The following is a 14,983-nucleotide window of genomic DNA, read 5'->3' on the forward strand; positions in this document are numbered from 1 at the left end:
GTGAAGAGGTATGAGCTATATAGTATTCACAGAGCAAGGGTCTAAGAGTCCTGTCACTCATGTGGCCAATAAATACTACTTGATATGAAACATCCATATAATGAAAGAAGAGTAGAATGCTTGACTGTGGATATGAATGTCTACTGGAAACCACTAAAATAAGCCTGTTAATAAAGTCAGATTTGCCTGGACACCTCTTGGTCTCTGGGAGTTTATGTGGTTTCCCTACTGTGCCTTGGATTGTTACACTGTCACTACTGATTTGTGTTCCTTTGCTATTCTCAATTAAAATCTTTTGTACTGATTTCCTCCCTCAACCCCCTCTTCCTCTCCATTTGCATCCCAGCCAGTGTATTGAAATCGAGAGCATTCTTCCATAGCTTCCCCAGAACTGTGATTGCAGGTATGGTGGCTAGCCACAGTCCTTTGATATAGAGAACCCATTTCTCTGAATTAATTTCTTCTTCCCTATCTTCCAGTTAACATCCGTTTTTATAAGGCCATATGTGATTCCATTTACTATTTGAATTGTGCAAGGTATTTCATTTTAAGATCCATAATCCTTAGTGCAAAGTCTCTTCCAGGGTGAAGACTCTTTCCTAGGTTGCAGGGTGTCTTTGGGTTCTTTGATCAGCTGACTACAGCTGTAGCTGTAAAGCTGTGCAAGGTATTCTGTTCTCATCACTAATACTGGGCACCTTCTCTTTTCTGCAGCCTGTTACTTTCCTTTCCCATGCTCTGAGTTCCCAGCATCAGGGGAGCTGATGGGAAATCATAGATTGTTGTACAGGAATTTGGCAGCTGTGTGCGATGATGTCAGAGCTGCCAGGCCCTGCTTCTTGAGCTTCCAGCATCAGGGGAGCTGATGGGAAATCATAGATTGTTGTACAGGAATTTGGCAGCTGTGTGCGATGATGTCAGAGCTGCCAGGCCCTGCTTCTTGAGCTGCCTGCTCCCAGGCTGCACTGCTATACTTGTGGATGTCCTGGCTAATGGGTCGAGCACTGACCCGAGTTAGCCCAGCCGGGTGGTATCACTTCCTGCAAGTCCCTTTACTTTTCAGGTGGGGATTTCCCCTTTGTTCACTGAGCCCCAGCATCTCTGTGTGAGTGAGAGTGAAGATGCAGCTCGCACATCAGCCGTGTTTATGTGATACTGATTTTAATTCCTCGTTCCAGGCTCGCTATCATGGATCCTCTTCGGGAAGCAAATGGCACCTTTGCCTTAAACCTTTTGAAAATCCTGGGTGAAGACAGCTCGAAAAATGTGTTTTTCTCACCCTTGAGCATCTCCTCATCCCTGGCCATGGTCTTCATGGGGGCAAAGGGAAACACTGCAAGCCAGATGGCTCAGGTAGGCAGCATCGCTTCTCAGCAGCTAAATACCACGGAGTGTCAGTTGAGCTGGTCCTCCACATTCTCAGTCTCAAGAAAAATCCATCTTGAGGAGCAAATGGAATGAAATGGCCGGGGACTATGGTTGGAGACTTGAGAGGAAGGATGCACCCTATACCTGTTAGGGCCCTATCACTGACTCCTCGGTGCTCACAGTGTGTAAATGAGGGTTAGCTTGAGTAAAACACCAAAGGGTGGTACCAGGGTCCTCTGTGATGCCCACTGTCTTCTCTCTGACCCTAATGAACCTTAGCTTTTTCACAGGTAAGGAATTCTCAAATGGGGCAGCCTTGACTGGAAGGCCAGGGACATGCCCATTAGGGCTCTTCTTGGACTGAGTGCTTTAGCTACAGAGGTTTTTGAACTGCAGAGACAGGCTGTCCTGGCATTAGAGGAGGAGACTACCTTGGGCTATGACTTTGCATTCTGGGTAAAATCTTTGCAGCACCTTTTTGTTTTTACAAGACATACTGTGTTTGTTGTTTTCTCAACCTGCCTTCTGCCCGAAGAGAGTTAGGGCATAGAGACTTACCTTCAGTTTACACTCTCTCCTTCTTTTATAATTCCAAGCTATTACAGCCACTGTAGGTAGTTTACCTGTTTCCTAGGGGAGCAGCTGAAGTAATTTGCATAGCGTTTTCAAAGGCTTTGAAGGTCTATGGAATTGTATCTAAGGTCTGGTACCCAGGTGCTCACTGTTGGCTGGGTCTTGCTTCTCTTTCAAGCTGCTGTATGTGGTACAGTTACTCCAGGATGTTCCAGGTGGCCTCCTGCAGGATGGCTTGGATTTCCTTCCACCACAGTGCCTGGAAATAAGATTATAAATGTGGCAGCCACCAGGCCTTTTAAACCCAGGCTTAGAACATGGTTCCTCTCCTACATTCTGCTGGGCAGACAGTGCTGGGTCCAGTCCAGACTCTAGAGCAGGGAGGACACAGCGTGATCTGAGGTCAGAACTGACTGCACTTAGCAGGTCTGGCTGGTAGCCGTGCTTGAAGCCAGAGCACAGTTAGTGGACATGAAGAGCTGAGCTTGTGAAGGGCTGTTTCTACTCAGACCAGGGCTGACAGGGTACAAGGGAGGACCCTGGGGAGGGAACAGTCTAGGTACTTTCATCCTCGATTGGGTGGTTCTTTGAGTGGCAGGAAGGATCTATTAAGGTTTTGAGGATGGGTTTAGTGTTGACTCATTCTCTATAGCTGGTCCTGCTGAGCTGTGTTTTAATCTGTTGATTTCAGGCACTCTCTTTGGATAAATGCAGTGGCAATGGAGGTGGAGATGTCCACCAGGGCTTCCAGTCACTTCTCACCGAAGTGAACAAGACTGGCACACAGTACTTGCTCAAAACAGCCAATAAGCTCTTCGGAGAGAAGACCATTGACCTTCTAGCAGTAAGTATCATGTGGTACACAGGTCCTCAGAAGCTAAGGATTCACCCTACTTTCTTGTCCACTAATGTGGTTCTGTGTTTGTTTCCATGCTTTGGAATGACATGTGAGTATATTCTTACTGTACAGACTATCTAAGCAGGAGCCATCCTCTACCTCTGCCCCTTCACAAATAAGAGATTTTCATATAGGGTGATGTGTGTTCTGCACATACAGAAATTTAGTTGGTAAGAATTTTCTTATGTATGTATGTATATGTGTGTGTGTGTGTGTGTGTGTGTATTTAACTTTATTTATTTATTTAGTATACAGTGTTATGTCTACATTTGTGCCTGCAGGCCAGAAGAGGGCACCAGATCTCATTGTGGATGGTCGTGGGCCATCATGTGATTGCTGGGAATTGAACTCAGGACCTCTGAAAGAGCAGTCAGTGCTCTTAACCTCTGAGCCATCTCTCAACCCCCTTATGTGTATATTTTTATCAGTATTTTCTTTCCTTCTATGAATCTCAGTATCAAGTGACTCTGTTTCATTATTATTATTATTGTTATTGTTGGTGTGAGAGGTAGAACCCAGGTCTCAGATAGCTAAGCCCCAACTCTACCACTGACCCAAAGCCCAAGCAGTGCTCAGCGTTATTATTCATCATCGGATAGTTCTGAGTGTAGATGTTTGGTGACATAGTGAGCCACTTGTGTGCAGGTAGTGGTGTGGGCCATCACCAGCAGTGAGTTACTGAATGCGGTTTCATGACCATGTGCAGGTGTTGAGGTCAGATACAGTTGTAGAAAGAAGATTTATTGCTCATTGCTCTCCCAAATGGCCAGAGATACTAGCAGAGTGTTCCTTTCTATTCCTGTCATGGGCTTGTGCAACTTTAATCTTTTAAATTTTGATCTTGAGATTGGAAGCTTTTATTGGTTTTTTTTTTTTGAATACTCAAGTTCAGCATCACTAAATCCAAAAAATTCTGAAACCTGAAAACTCCTAGTAGAACTCAGCACCCACTTGAAGCTTACAAGCATCTATAACTACAGCTGTGAGGAATCTTAATCTCTTTCTGGGCCTTGGAGAACAGAGATATACATGGTACACTGATATACATGTAGGCATAGTACTCATTCACATAAAAATATATATAATAATTTAAATAATAAAATAATCTCTCCAGAACTAATGGTGATCCTTGGGGTACCACTGCTCTCTTCTCATTTATAGTGATTGAGGAGGTGTAGAAGACTAGCTCTGCTAAGACCACACAGCTGCTCCCCAGACTGTGGTGTTGAAATCCTGTATCATAATTCTCTTTCCTCCGGGCCTGGAGAGAGAGCTCTTTTGGTAAACGAAATGACTGGTATGAAAGCATAAAGACCCGAGTTCAGCTCCTCAGCACCCACATAAAATCCCAACATGAAGTTTCATGTCTGTCACCTTAGTACTGGGGGATAAAGAGAGGGGTGGATTCCTGGAGGGCTCTGGGCAGCCTGGCCAGCTGCATTCTGAGCTCCAGGTCCAGTAAGAGGCCGTCTCACAAAATAAGGTACAGAGAGAGCTCTTGAGAAAAATACTTCAAGTCACTTTCTAACTTAGACTTCACATACACATGTGTACATAGATTTATGTGTACACACGTAAGTACACAAATGAAAAATAAAAATGGTTTTCTCAAAGAGGAATTAAATATGTATCCAAGAGACAAGTTGTATCATAGAAATATTAAGAAGTCATTCCATATACACTGTCAGCATAGTGGGAGTTTCTGCCCATTTACACTGTATAGAGTTTTCTGTTGCAACAACACAACAGAATGTGGGAGGTCATCAATGTCATTGTCATTTTACAGAACATATCAGAAAATGGCTTGAGCTTCTGTTTGTCTTCTGGTTCTGGTGTTTGGTTCCCTTTAAGACCTTGTGCTTGCCAGGCTGGTCCTCCACCTCCGTGGCGCACCACTGAACCCCATCCCAGCATGCACTGTGTTTTTGTGAATTGCTCACTCCCTGAAAATGACCTTCCTGAGATGGTGACTATGGTTCCATAGCTGTTCAAATTCCATATCATGAAGTAAAATAAATTAAAATGAAGTATTTCGTTTTATAGCTTCCATGGCCATTCCCTGGTGTTCTGCAGCTTTAGGTGTCACTATTTCAAATGATGCACTTTTGTATTTCTGTTAGTGTGGAAAACTGTGGTAGAAAGTCCAGCCTGTGCACAGTGCAGAGATGCTGTAGCTCTCATGGGGTTAAGCCTCACTCTGCCCATGTGGTGGACTATGAGAGTGACAGCCGTATAAGTTCTGCATCTGAGCATCTTCCCAGATACCTCCTTGAGCCTCAGCTACAAGGATGCAGCTGTTCATCATGCTTTTCAGTGGTACTCGGTCCACCAACCACCATCTTACCTCATTAATAAACTGTGGTTAAAGAAAGCTGGATGCAGGAAGGCTGGATTTTATACTCCTCCCACGTGTTCATTTGCAAGTCACATCTGTAATCATAAAAATTTGCTTTTCTGCTTTTGCGCATCAAGGATGGAGGCTTTTGGTGCTGATCACTTTCGTGGCTGTGTAATCGTATTGCTCTGTCTCAGTCTTTTAAAGATTCCTGCCGCAAGTTCTACGAAGCAGAGATGGAAGAGCTGGACTTTAAGGGTGATACAGAGCAGTCCCGACAGCACATCAACACCTGGGTCGCCAAGAAGACAGAAGGTGAACACAGAGTTGTTCTGTTCTGTTTGTTTTCAGAGCTGGGACTTGAATCCAGGGCCCTGAGCATGCTGAGCAGGACCTGGGTCCCCGAACTACACCCCAGTTCCTGTTAAGCAGTTAGCCTACTTTTGAAAATGGTGTTTTTGTTTATTTGTTTATTGAGTGTTTGTGTATATCTGTGCACACCTGCCGTCAGGTGTTTGATGGCATTGCATTTTATAGGATAACACAATGACATTCACATTACAAAGTGGTTATGTGTGCTCATCACCAAGGCCACAGCGAAGTAGTATGAAGCAAGATAGGAATTACTGCCATGAGCACCTTGGGTTCAACATGTATTTGAGTTTGAATGATGTTTTGGCTGTTGCTTGTTCAGAAAGCTGTACCTGTTGGCAATTTTTCCCACTACCCCACAGTCAGGCAGTAAGATCATGTCTAACACTTTGCATAGCTTTTCCCTATTCCTTAATGTTTAAAGGACAGGGTGGCTCACTATGCAGCACTGGTGACTTACAGCCTACTGTATAGATTGGGTTGGCTTCAAACTCAGCCTGGCTCCCAGTGGTGGGACTAAATGATACGTCACTCTATCTGACTTTCCCTAGCTTTTAACAGTGACTCTATGATGTCTCCCAATAATTGATACACCTCTTTGAAAACTTACCAACCTGCGGTCTCTCTGATCCTCGGTTCCTCCCTCCAACTGTCCCTCCCTCTGTTTCTTATTTTTTTTCAAACATTATTTATAAAGAACACAGAATGCTTTCATTCTAGGTCTGCAGCTCTTTCTTGTCTGGGGGTGATGCTCCCCTTCTGTAGTTATCTAGCATGGCTGTAGATGCTGGGCCAAACCCCTATTTACCTGTGGTTGTAGATTGCAAGGCCCTCTTTTTTTTCCTCTGTAACAGTCCTAACTGTCCTCGAACTCGCTTTGTAGATCAGGCTAGCCTTGAACTCATTGAGATCTGTCTGCCTCTGCCTCCCAATTGCTGGGATTAAAGGCGTGCACCACCACCGCCATGCATACAGTCCATTTTATAACCGCTATTCTACTTTCAATTTATTTTAAGCTAATTCATAAATATGCATGTTGACAAGTTTTTATATAATTTTCAATATGCATTCTCTCATGTTCGGATCAAGATAAATATATCTATTACTTCAAATATTCTTAAAATTTGAATTTGTAACCAGTCTATTTTAAAACAGTCTAAAGTTTCTCTCTTTAAGTTGTAGGCACAAATTGTGTCTTTCCAGTTCAAGCGTTGCTTTAAATTCTAACTGCCTGTCCAGCATTAACTTTATGTGTTTATTTCAATGGTGAATTTTTTCTTACCAGAATCTTTTAGACTTGTTTTTCTTCTCTCTAAAACATTTTTTTAAAAGGAGTTTGACTTTGATGCTGGAGAGATGGCTCAGCAGTTAAGAACCCAGACTGCTTTTACAGAGGTGCTGAATCGGTTTCTGGCATCTATACTAACTTCCTATACTTTCAGTTCCAGGGGAACTAACACTTTGCGCCTCTGTGGACATAAGCATGCCTGACACACACACAAACACACACACACACACACACACACACACACACACACACACACGTCAATTAAAAATAAATCTTCAGAAGCAAAAATGATGTCTTCTTGATGCCAGGGTTGTTGCTTTAAGTACAAATGTCCTTCTAAATTGGTTTGCTTACAGTCTTAGAAGGATTAGTTCGTAGTCATCATGGCAGGGAACAGGCAGGCCTGGTGCTGGAGCAGTGACAGCTTACATCCTGATCCACCGGCAGCAGGCAGAGAGAGAAACTGGGCCTGCTGTGGGCTTTTGAAATCTGAAAGACCACCCCAACAACATACCTTCCTCAACAAGGCCAAACCTTCTAATCCTTTCCAAATAATTCCATTAACTGGGAACCAAGCATTCAAATATATGAGCTTATGGAAGCCATTCTCAACCAACTACCGTGTGTTTTTAACTCCTTTTTTTTTAAAAAAAAAAAAATTCTTTCTTTCAGATAAAATCCAAGAGCTGCTGTCTCCAGGTGTGGTGAATTCAGACACTCTGCTGGTCCTTGTAAATGCCATCTACTTTAAAGGGAACTGGGAGAAACAGTTTAACAAAGAGGCCACCCGGGAGATGCCTTTCAAAGTCTCCAAGGTAAACAGTGCAGTAACAGAGGAGACTCTAGGGCAAGGTCCCCTGTTCACACTGGCTTCTGAAACACAAGGAGGCTGCCTCATGTAGCCCATGCCCCTCATGTCTCTGGGCAGCTCCTCAGCTAGAGCTCCCTCTCTCATCTTTGAGGCCTTTCTCGTTCCCTTTCCTTCTGCATGTTGTCACTGGTCTGCAGTCTACATGGCCCTGCTTCTGTCACTGACCATGGTGTCACTGGCAGCTGCTGAGGCCAAACCTGATGTCAGAGCTCTGCCGTGTACTTGAAACAGTCTATCACATGACTCTGGAGATAGGAAGGTCTGAACTCCAGATGTGCTGTCTCTTCGTGACCCTGAAAGCAGCGCATTCCTGGAGATCCCTTCAGTGGTGCACAGTCCTTTCTTTTCCCTGTGTCTTCCTAGAAGTGCTGTCTCATGTCTTCTCCCTCCTTCAGAGGACCACAGCTCCACCTGGTGCCACAAAACATTGCAGTGGGAAAAATCACTATTCTCACCCTGCTGGAAAAACAGCAGAGGGCAGACAACTGTGTAATGAATGCCTGGCTCATGGTCGGTGCTCAGTAAACACTAAAGCAGCATGTGAAACTCAGACTTGATCTGATGGGAGAAGTACAGATTTTTATTTTTTATTTTTTTACTTACAGACAATCACACAAAGGATATTTATATGGGATAGACTACATTCAACCTCTTCCTGGTTGGAGTATGCTATTTGCTGGTGTCCCCCCTTTTTTTATAACTCTATCTAGTCAGTCTCTCTCTCCCTGTGTGTGTCTGTGTCTCACTGCACATACCTCTAGGCTGACAGAACAAATTTATTATGTCACATTTTGGATCATTAACCAGACCTTAGATCTCCCAGAAAAACTTGATATTATACCTCCAGTTTTTTAGGAAATGCATTATATTTTAAGATTTATTCTTTAAAAAACTGTTCTTTTTTTCCCTGATTAAAGTATTTCTGTCTGTCTTTGGAATCAGTCATTGACAAAATGTACATTAGAACTTCCTTCAGCTGCAAGCAAGAGAAACTCTAGATGACTATAGTTGATAGCACACAGATTCATCATTCACCTGGAAGGCAGGAAATGGGTGGAGCCTGGGGCTTCCTGCATGGGATGATGCTCTGGGGAACTGACTCTCCTTTCCTGCTCTACCATCCTTAGCATGGGACCTTTGTCCTCATGCTCTCACCAGGACTTTGATCCTGACGCAGCAGTCCACAGGGAAGGACATAGGGCTGAGAGCAAGACTCCTCTTTCTGAGACCTTTCCCATTCTTTTTATTTTTTGATTGATTTTTATTGAGCTCTACATTTTTCTCTGCTCCCCTCCCTGCCTCTCCCTTTCCCTTCAACTCTCTTCCAAGGTCCCCATGCTCCCAATTTACTCAGGAGATCTATGTAAGTCTCTCTTAGTGTCCTCATTGTTGTCTAAGTTCTCTGGGATTGTGATTTGTGGGCTGGTTTTTTTTGCTTTATGTTTAAAAATCACTCATGAGTGAATACATGTGATAATTGTCTTCCTGGGTCTGGGTTACCTCACTCAAAAGGATGTTTTCTAGCTCCATCCATTTGCCTGCAAAATTCAAGATGTCATTATTTTTTTTTTCGCTGTGTAGTACTCCATTGTGTAAATGTACAACATTTTTCTTATCCATTCTTCAGTCAGGGGGCATTCGTACAGAGGAGGTGGCAGGATGCTGTGCTTGGGTGTGGTTTCAGTGGAGAGCTACTGAGGAACTTCACTGAGAAGATGTGTATGAGCAGACAACCAGAGCATATGAGGAATGTTCCAAGTTTGAGACCCAGTTCCCTGGGCAGAAAGGGGCTTAATCTAGTTAACCTCAGTACTAGTCCAGTGACTTAGTGGACGAAAGAAGAGAGAGTGGAGCAGAATAGGAAGCAGTGTGTGCTCTTTTCTCTATTCCTGGTAGTTTTAAGGACTTTCTTTTACTATTGTCCTGCTAGAGTGGTACATAGTGCTGTGGTATCACTTGCATTCTGCTAGGACCTATGGCCGCTGTGCTGGGATCAGTGACAAAGAGGTCATCACTGTATCCCAGGGCTATGCTTATTCAGGTGGAGGTTTAAAAATAAAGTCAGGTTTTGATTATATTTACAAGGGACAGCAAACAAAGGAATACCAACATGCAGGAGTCAAATAGTGTATAAAATATATTTCTCAGTTCAAAGAGAAGTCCTGGCTAGAACAGTGAATTTGGGAATTTTGTTCAAAGTGATGAGAATATATGAGACCCCAAGAGAAAAGAATGTTGGCCCAGGACATCACAGGCATTTAGAGATTGGGCCGGTCAGCTTTCTGACACTAAAGTGTGGAGTTGACCAACTCAATAAGAGACAGGGCTTTTTTGACTCAGTGTTAGAAGTTTAAGTCTGTGATGAGATGAACCTGTTGTTTTGGGGCCTGTTTTGAAGGTGCTGGAATGGGATTCTAGAGGCAGGTGCTGGAGTAAAATGGCTCATGCCAAGGCCAGAAAGTGAAAAGAGAGGAAAAAGTCCAGGATCCCACAATCCCTTTCAAGGGCACATCCTAATGACATAAACAACCCCCTCTCGCCCCCACCTCTTAGGAGATTCTACTCCTATGCCAGGCATGGTTGTGCATACCTTTACTCACAATACTTGGGAGGCAGAAGCGGGTAGCTCTCTGACTTCAAGGCCAGCCTGACCTGTGTAGCAATTTTAGGCCTACTAGGGCTACATAGTGAGACTTTGTCTCAAACAAACAGAATTCTACCTCCTCTCAATCTAACACACCTGAGGACCAAACCTTGAAGAAGGGGCTTTTGGGGGCGTGTAAGGTCTAAGCAAGTGCTTGAGAGTTTAAGTACTACAGAAGTCAGTTTAAGAAAATGTACCTAAGTCAGGAGAGATGGCTGGACAATTAGAAACATATGTTCTTGAAGAGAATCAGAGTTTGAATTCAGTACCATACTGGTGTCTCATAACCATTTAAAACTCCAGTTCCAGGGGGATTTGACACCCTCTTCTGAAATATGCATGTAGTCAGGTGGTACACATACATACATATGTTCAGGCTGGACACTCATACATTTACAATATAATAAAAAAACAAGCATTCCTATTGCATTGACTTCCTTGTTGAATCTGCCCGATGTGTTACTTGTGTCTCCTTTCAACTTAATATTTATCTCTCTTTTACAGAATGAGGAGAAACCTGTGCAAATGATGTTTAAGAAGTCTACCTTCAAAACGACCTATATTGGAGAGATATTCACCAAGATTCTGTTGCTTCCCTATGCTGGCAATGAGCTGAACATGATCATCATGCTTCCAGATGAGCATGTTGAACTGAAAACGGTAATGATCACGAGACCTTGATGGAACTGTGAGGGAGAAAGAGTGGCATTTGTGTTTCTGCAGGGGTGGCTTCCTAGGCTCCCATGTTCATGTTTTTATCTTCTATTCATTTGTGAGGCAGGCGTGGAACCCAGAGCCTAGAGCTTGCTTGGCAAACACTCACCACCAAGCTGACCCTCCCAGCTACTATATTAACTTAAAGCCACACATCCCTGGGCAGTGTAGAGCCTCCCCATCGTCTCAAGTGCCCCGAGTGACAAACCCAGTTTTCCAGGCTCCTATGGCCCAGTGATACTCCTTTCCCGAGCAAGGCCCACATTACCGCCATGATTTATGGCTCGTGAATAATTAGGAGCCCATGTGCTGGCTCCTAATTAAAAGAATCATGTATCAGAGGACATTGTCCTAAACTGTCCAACTCTCTTCTAGGTGGAAAAGGAAATAACTTATGAAAATTTCATAGAGTGGACGAGGCTGGACATGATGGATGAAGAAGAGGTGGAGGTTTTCCTCCCACGGTTTAAACTGGAGGAGAATTATGACATGAAGAACTTCCTGTGCAAGCTGGGCATGACGGATGCCTTCGAGGACAGGGCAGACTTTTCTGGAATATCTTCCAAGCATGGTTTGTCTCTGTCCAAGGTTGTGCATAAGTCCTTTGTGGAGGTCAATGAGGAGGGCACAGAGGCTGCGGCTGCTACAGCTGCCATCATGATGTTGAGGTGTGCCATGATCACCCCCCGTTTCTGTGCCGACCGCCCCTTCCTTTTCTTCATTCAGCATGTTAAGACCAATGGGATTCTGTTCTGTGGCCGGTTCTCCTCTCCCTAAGGATAAGGTGTTCCTGTCAGTCTTTTATCCTTTCTCCATGGTTTGCCTGCGACCTAAGTGACCTTATCCATAAGTGCAATGACAATTTTGAAATAAAGTGCATTCTACATCCCAAGGATTTTTCTATGATCTGAAACTGCATTTCTGGGGGTTGTGATGTTGCTAGCTACAGAGTTCATCCTGCTGGAGGATGCTTGGCTGCCAACACAGGCAGCTGTGTGTCCCCTGTGACATTAGAAAAGAAACAGTACTTCTTTTGGTAGTACTGGGTTCTTATTCCACTGTAAGTTAAAAAAGCCACTGAAGCCAGTGAGGTGAAGCTCTGAGGATTGGGCAGCAGGGATGCGCCTCAGACAGTCTCTGTGTAGAAATGTGTGCCAAATTTGTGTACGCCAGATAGGTGGGGTGAGGAGGGACTCAGCCCAGTGAGAAGAGCTCATTTCCTCATGTATCTGTTAGCCCTATCATATGGTATGACACATATACATCTTTAGATTTATCTGTCCACTTTCCAAGGGGTTGGGAATACTAGGCCATTCAAAGGAATATAGTTGAGCACAGCTGCACACCACTCCAGGTGATTTTCTTAATAGTAACAAGTATTACAAATACAAAAGTGACAGGTTTCTGTAGTTGTACTTGTCACTTGCTGGAAATAGAGTAGAAGCATTCAGTAGGAGGGGAACAATTTGAAAGAGGCATAGTCTGTGTTAAAGAGTCATGTTGGGACTCTAAGGGATGGCAGGAAGGACTTTCCATGATCTTTGTGGAGTTTTACAGCAGCCAGGATCTCTGCTGACTTCCCTGATGCTGCTCACATACTGCCAAGCTGTGGTGACAGGGTGGGTACCATTTAGAGACATGGGATTTAGTATTTGATATGAGAAGAGGGAGATGAAAGCTTGCTGCTTTTGTTGCTCACTCTTGGTTGGTATCCTGTTGCTATAGTAAAAATACCCTAGCCTGGAAAGGCTGAGCATGATGGTACAGACATGTTCGTCTAGCACTTGGGAGGCAGAGGTAGAAGGATCAGGTGTCAAAGTCATCTGGAGTTAACTGGAGTTTAACAACACAGAGTAAATGGACCTAGTGGACAGCTACAGAACATCCCATGCAAAAACTAAGGAAACACATTTCTCAGCAGACCATGCAATGTTCTCTACATTTTATCAAATATTAGGACACAAAGCAAGTCTCAAAAAACTTAGAAAAATTGAAATAATATTTTCCAGTCTACCTGACTACAGTGGAATAAAGCTGCCTACCAATAGAAACTTCAGAAAGTACACAAACTCTTGGAGACTAAACAACACATTACTGAACAGTACTTGGATCAAGGAAGAATATAAGGAAATATAATAATTCCTAGACTTGAATGAAAATGAAAACACAACCTACCCAAACATATAGGACACAAGACCCTCTTAAGATGAAAAAGTTCATTATAGCACTAAATTCTTACATCAAAAAATTTGAGAGATGTCAAATTAATAACTTAATGATGCAGCTGTTATCCTTGGGGAAACAAGAATAACCTGCATCCCAAAAAAAAAGCATGGGAAGAGATAATGAAATTCAGGGATAAAAATTAATGAAATAGAAATAAAAACAAAATATACAAAGAATCAAGGAAACAGTAAGATCTTCCAAAAAATTAATAAGATTGTCAGCCTTTTAGCCAAATTATCAAAAAAAGAGAAAAGTTCTAAATGATACAGTTAGGTATAAAAGGGAGACACTGCTATAGACAGTGTGGGAACCCAGAAAATCATGAGGATATACTTAAAATTTTTTTAATCCCACCAAATTAGAAAATTTAAAGGAAGTAGATGAATTTCTAGATTTATATTATCTACCAAAGTTAATTAAGGTTGAAGTAAATAATGTAAATAGACCATAACCAACAATGAGATGGGAACAGTAATGAAAATCTCCCAACTAAAGAGAACCCAGATGAGTTCTATGTAGAAGTTTGCCAGCGATGTGTCTCAAACTGTTCCCCCAAATTGAAAAGGAAGGAACATTTCTAAATTCTCTTTACAAAGCTAGTACTATCCTGATACCAAAACCAGACAAAAACTAAAAATAGAAAAAAATGAAAGAAATTATAGGCCAACCTCCCTTATGAATATAGACATAAAAATTTCCAATAAAAACCTTGCTAAGAAAATTCAAAAAAACATCACAAAGATCATCCATCATGATCAGTTGGCTTCATCACAAAGATGCAGCGATGGTTCAACATACATAAAAGCAATAAACATAATATACCACATAAATAAAGGACAGAAAAATTATAATCACCTCATTAGATGCAGCAAAGGCCTTCAACAATATCGATAAAAGTTATGAATAATCTAGGGATATGAGGGACATTTCTCCACATAATAAAGGTAATATTCAATAAGACCAAATGCAACATATTCTAAATGGAGAAAAACAAAGTATTTCTAGTAACATAAGGAACAAGACAAGGATGTGCACTCTATCTCTCTGTTTCTGTTCAATATTGTGCTTTTAAGTCTTGGCTAGAGCACAAGAGAAGTGGCTGAGATAAAGGGGATAAAATAGGAAAGGAAGACGCTAAAGTATCCTTATTTGAAAATGATACCATTGTATGTATGAAAGACCTTAAAGGCTCCACAAGGAAACTACAGATGATGAACACTTTCATTAAAATAGTAGGATACAAAATTAATGCATTAGAGTTGCCTTCTATATGCAAACACTTCAAGAAAGAAATCAGGGAAACAATAGCATTCACAATTGCCTTAAAAAAAAAAACAGCATTCAAAAAACACTCATTCAGCAAAGGATACCATAGTTCATGTGAAGAGGCAGCCTGAATGGGAAAAAAAAGCCTTTACCATTTGTATAACTGACAGTGTTAGTATCTAGACTATATGAAGAAAAGGTGGGAAAAAAAACTAAACATCAAGAAAACAAATAGCCCAGTTAAAAACTGGGACATGAAACAAAATAGAGTTCTCAAAAAAAAAATAAATGTAGAAGACTGAGAATTTTATTTTTTGTTTTTTCAAGACAAGGTTTCCCTGTGTAACAGCCCTGGCTGTCCTGGAACTAGCTGTGGTAGACCAGGCTGGCCTTGAACTCACAGAGATCTGCCTGACTCTGCCTCCCAA

General features: G+C 42.4%; 1 protein-coding gene across 3 annotated transcripts in view; it reads left to right on the forward strand.

The window, feature by feature from the left end:
- Positions 1-11,955, forward strand: part of LOC121433919 (serpin B6) — a 56,947-nt gene extending 44,992 nt beyond the window's left edge. For all 3 annotated transcript variants that reach the window (XM_041632599.1, XM_041632598.1, XM_041632597.1), the window contains exons 2-7: positions 1,179-1,353; positions 2,633-2,785; positions 5,372-5,489; positions 7,507-7,649; positions 10,854-11,009; positions 11,439-11,955. In XM_041632599.1, the coding sequence (XP_041488533.1) occupies positions 1,189-1,353; positions 2,633-2,785; positions 5,372-5,489; positions 7,507-7,649; positions 10,854-11,009; positions 11,439-11,840 (1,137 nt within the window). In that variant the 5' untranslated portion in view covers positions 1,179-1,188 and the 3' untranslated portion in view covers positions 11,841-11,955. The remainder of the gene's footprint in view (positions 1-1,178; positions 1,354-2,632; positions 2,786-5,371; positions 5,490-7,506; positions 7,650-10,853; positions 11,010-11,438) is intronic.
- The last annotated feature ends 3,028 nt before the right edge of the window (positions 11,956-14,983 follow it).

This window comes from Microtus oregoni, unplaced genomic scaffold, assembly GCF_018167655.1.
Source record: "Microtus oregoni isolate MIOR12 unplaced genomic scaffold, Mior012 000042F_ref0000377, whole genome shotgun sequence".
NCBI classification, from domain to species: domain Eukaryota; kingdom Metazoa; phylum Chordata; class Mammalia; order Rodentia; family Cricetidae; genus Microtus; species Microtus oregoni.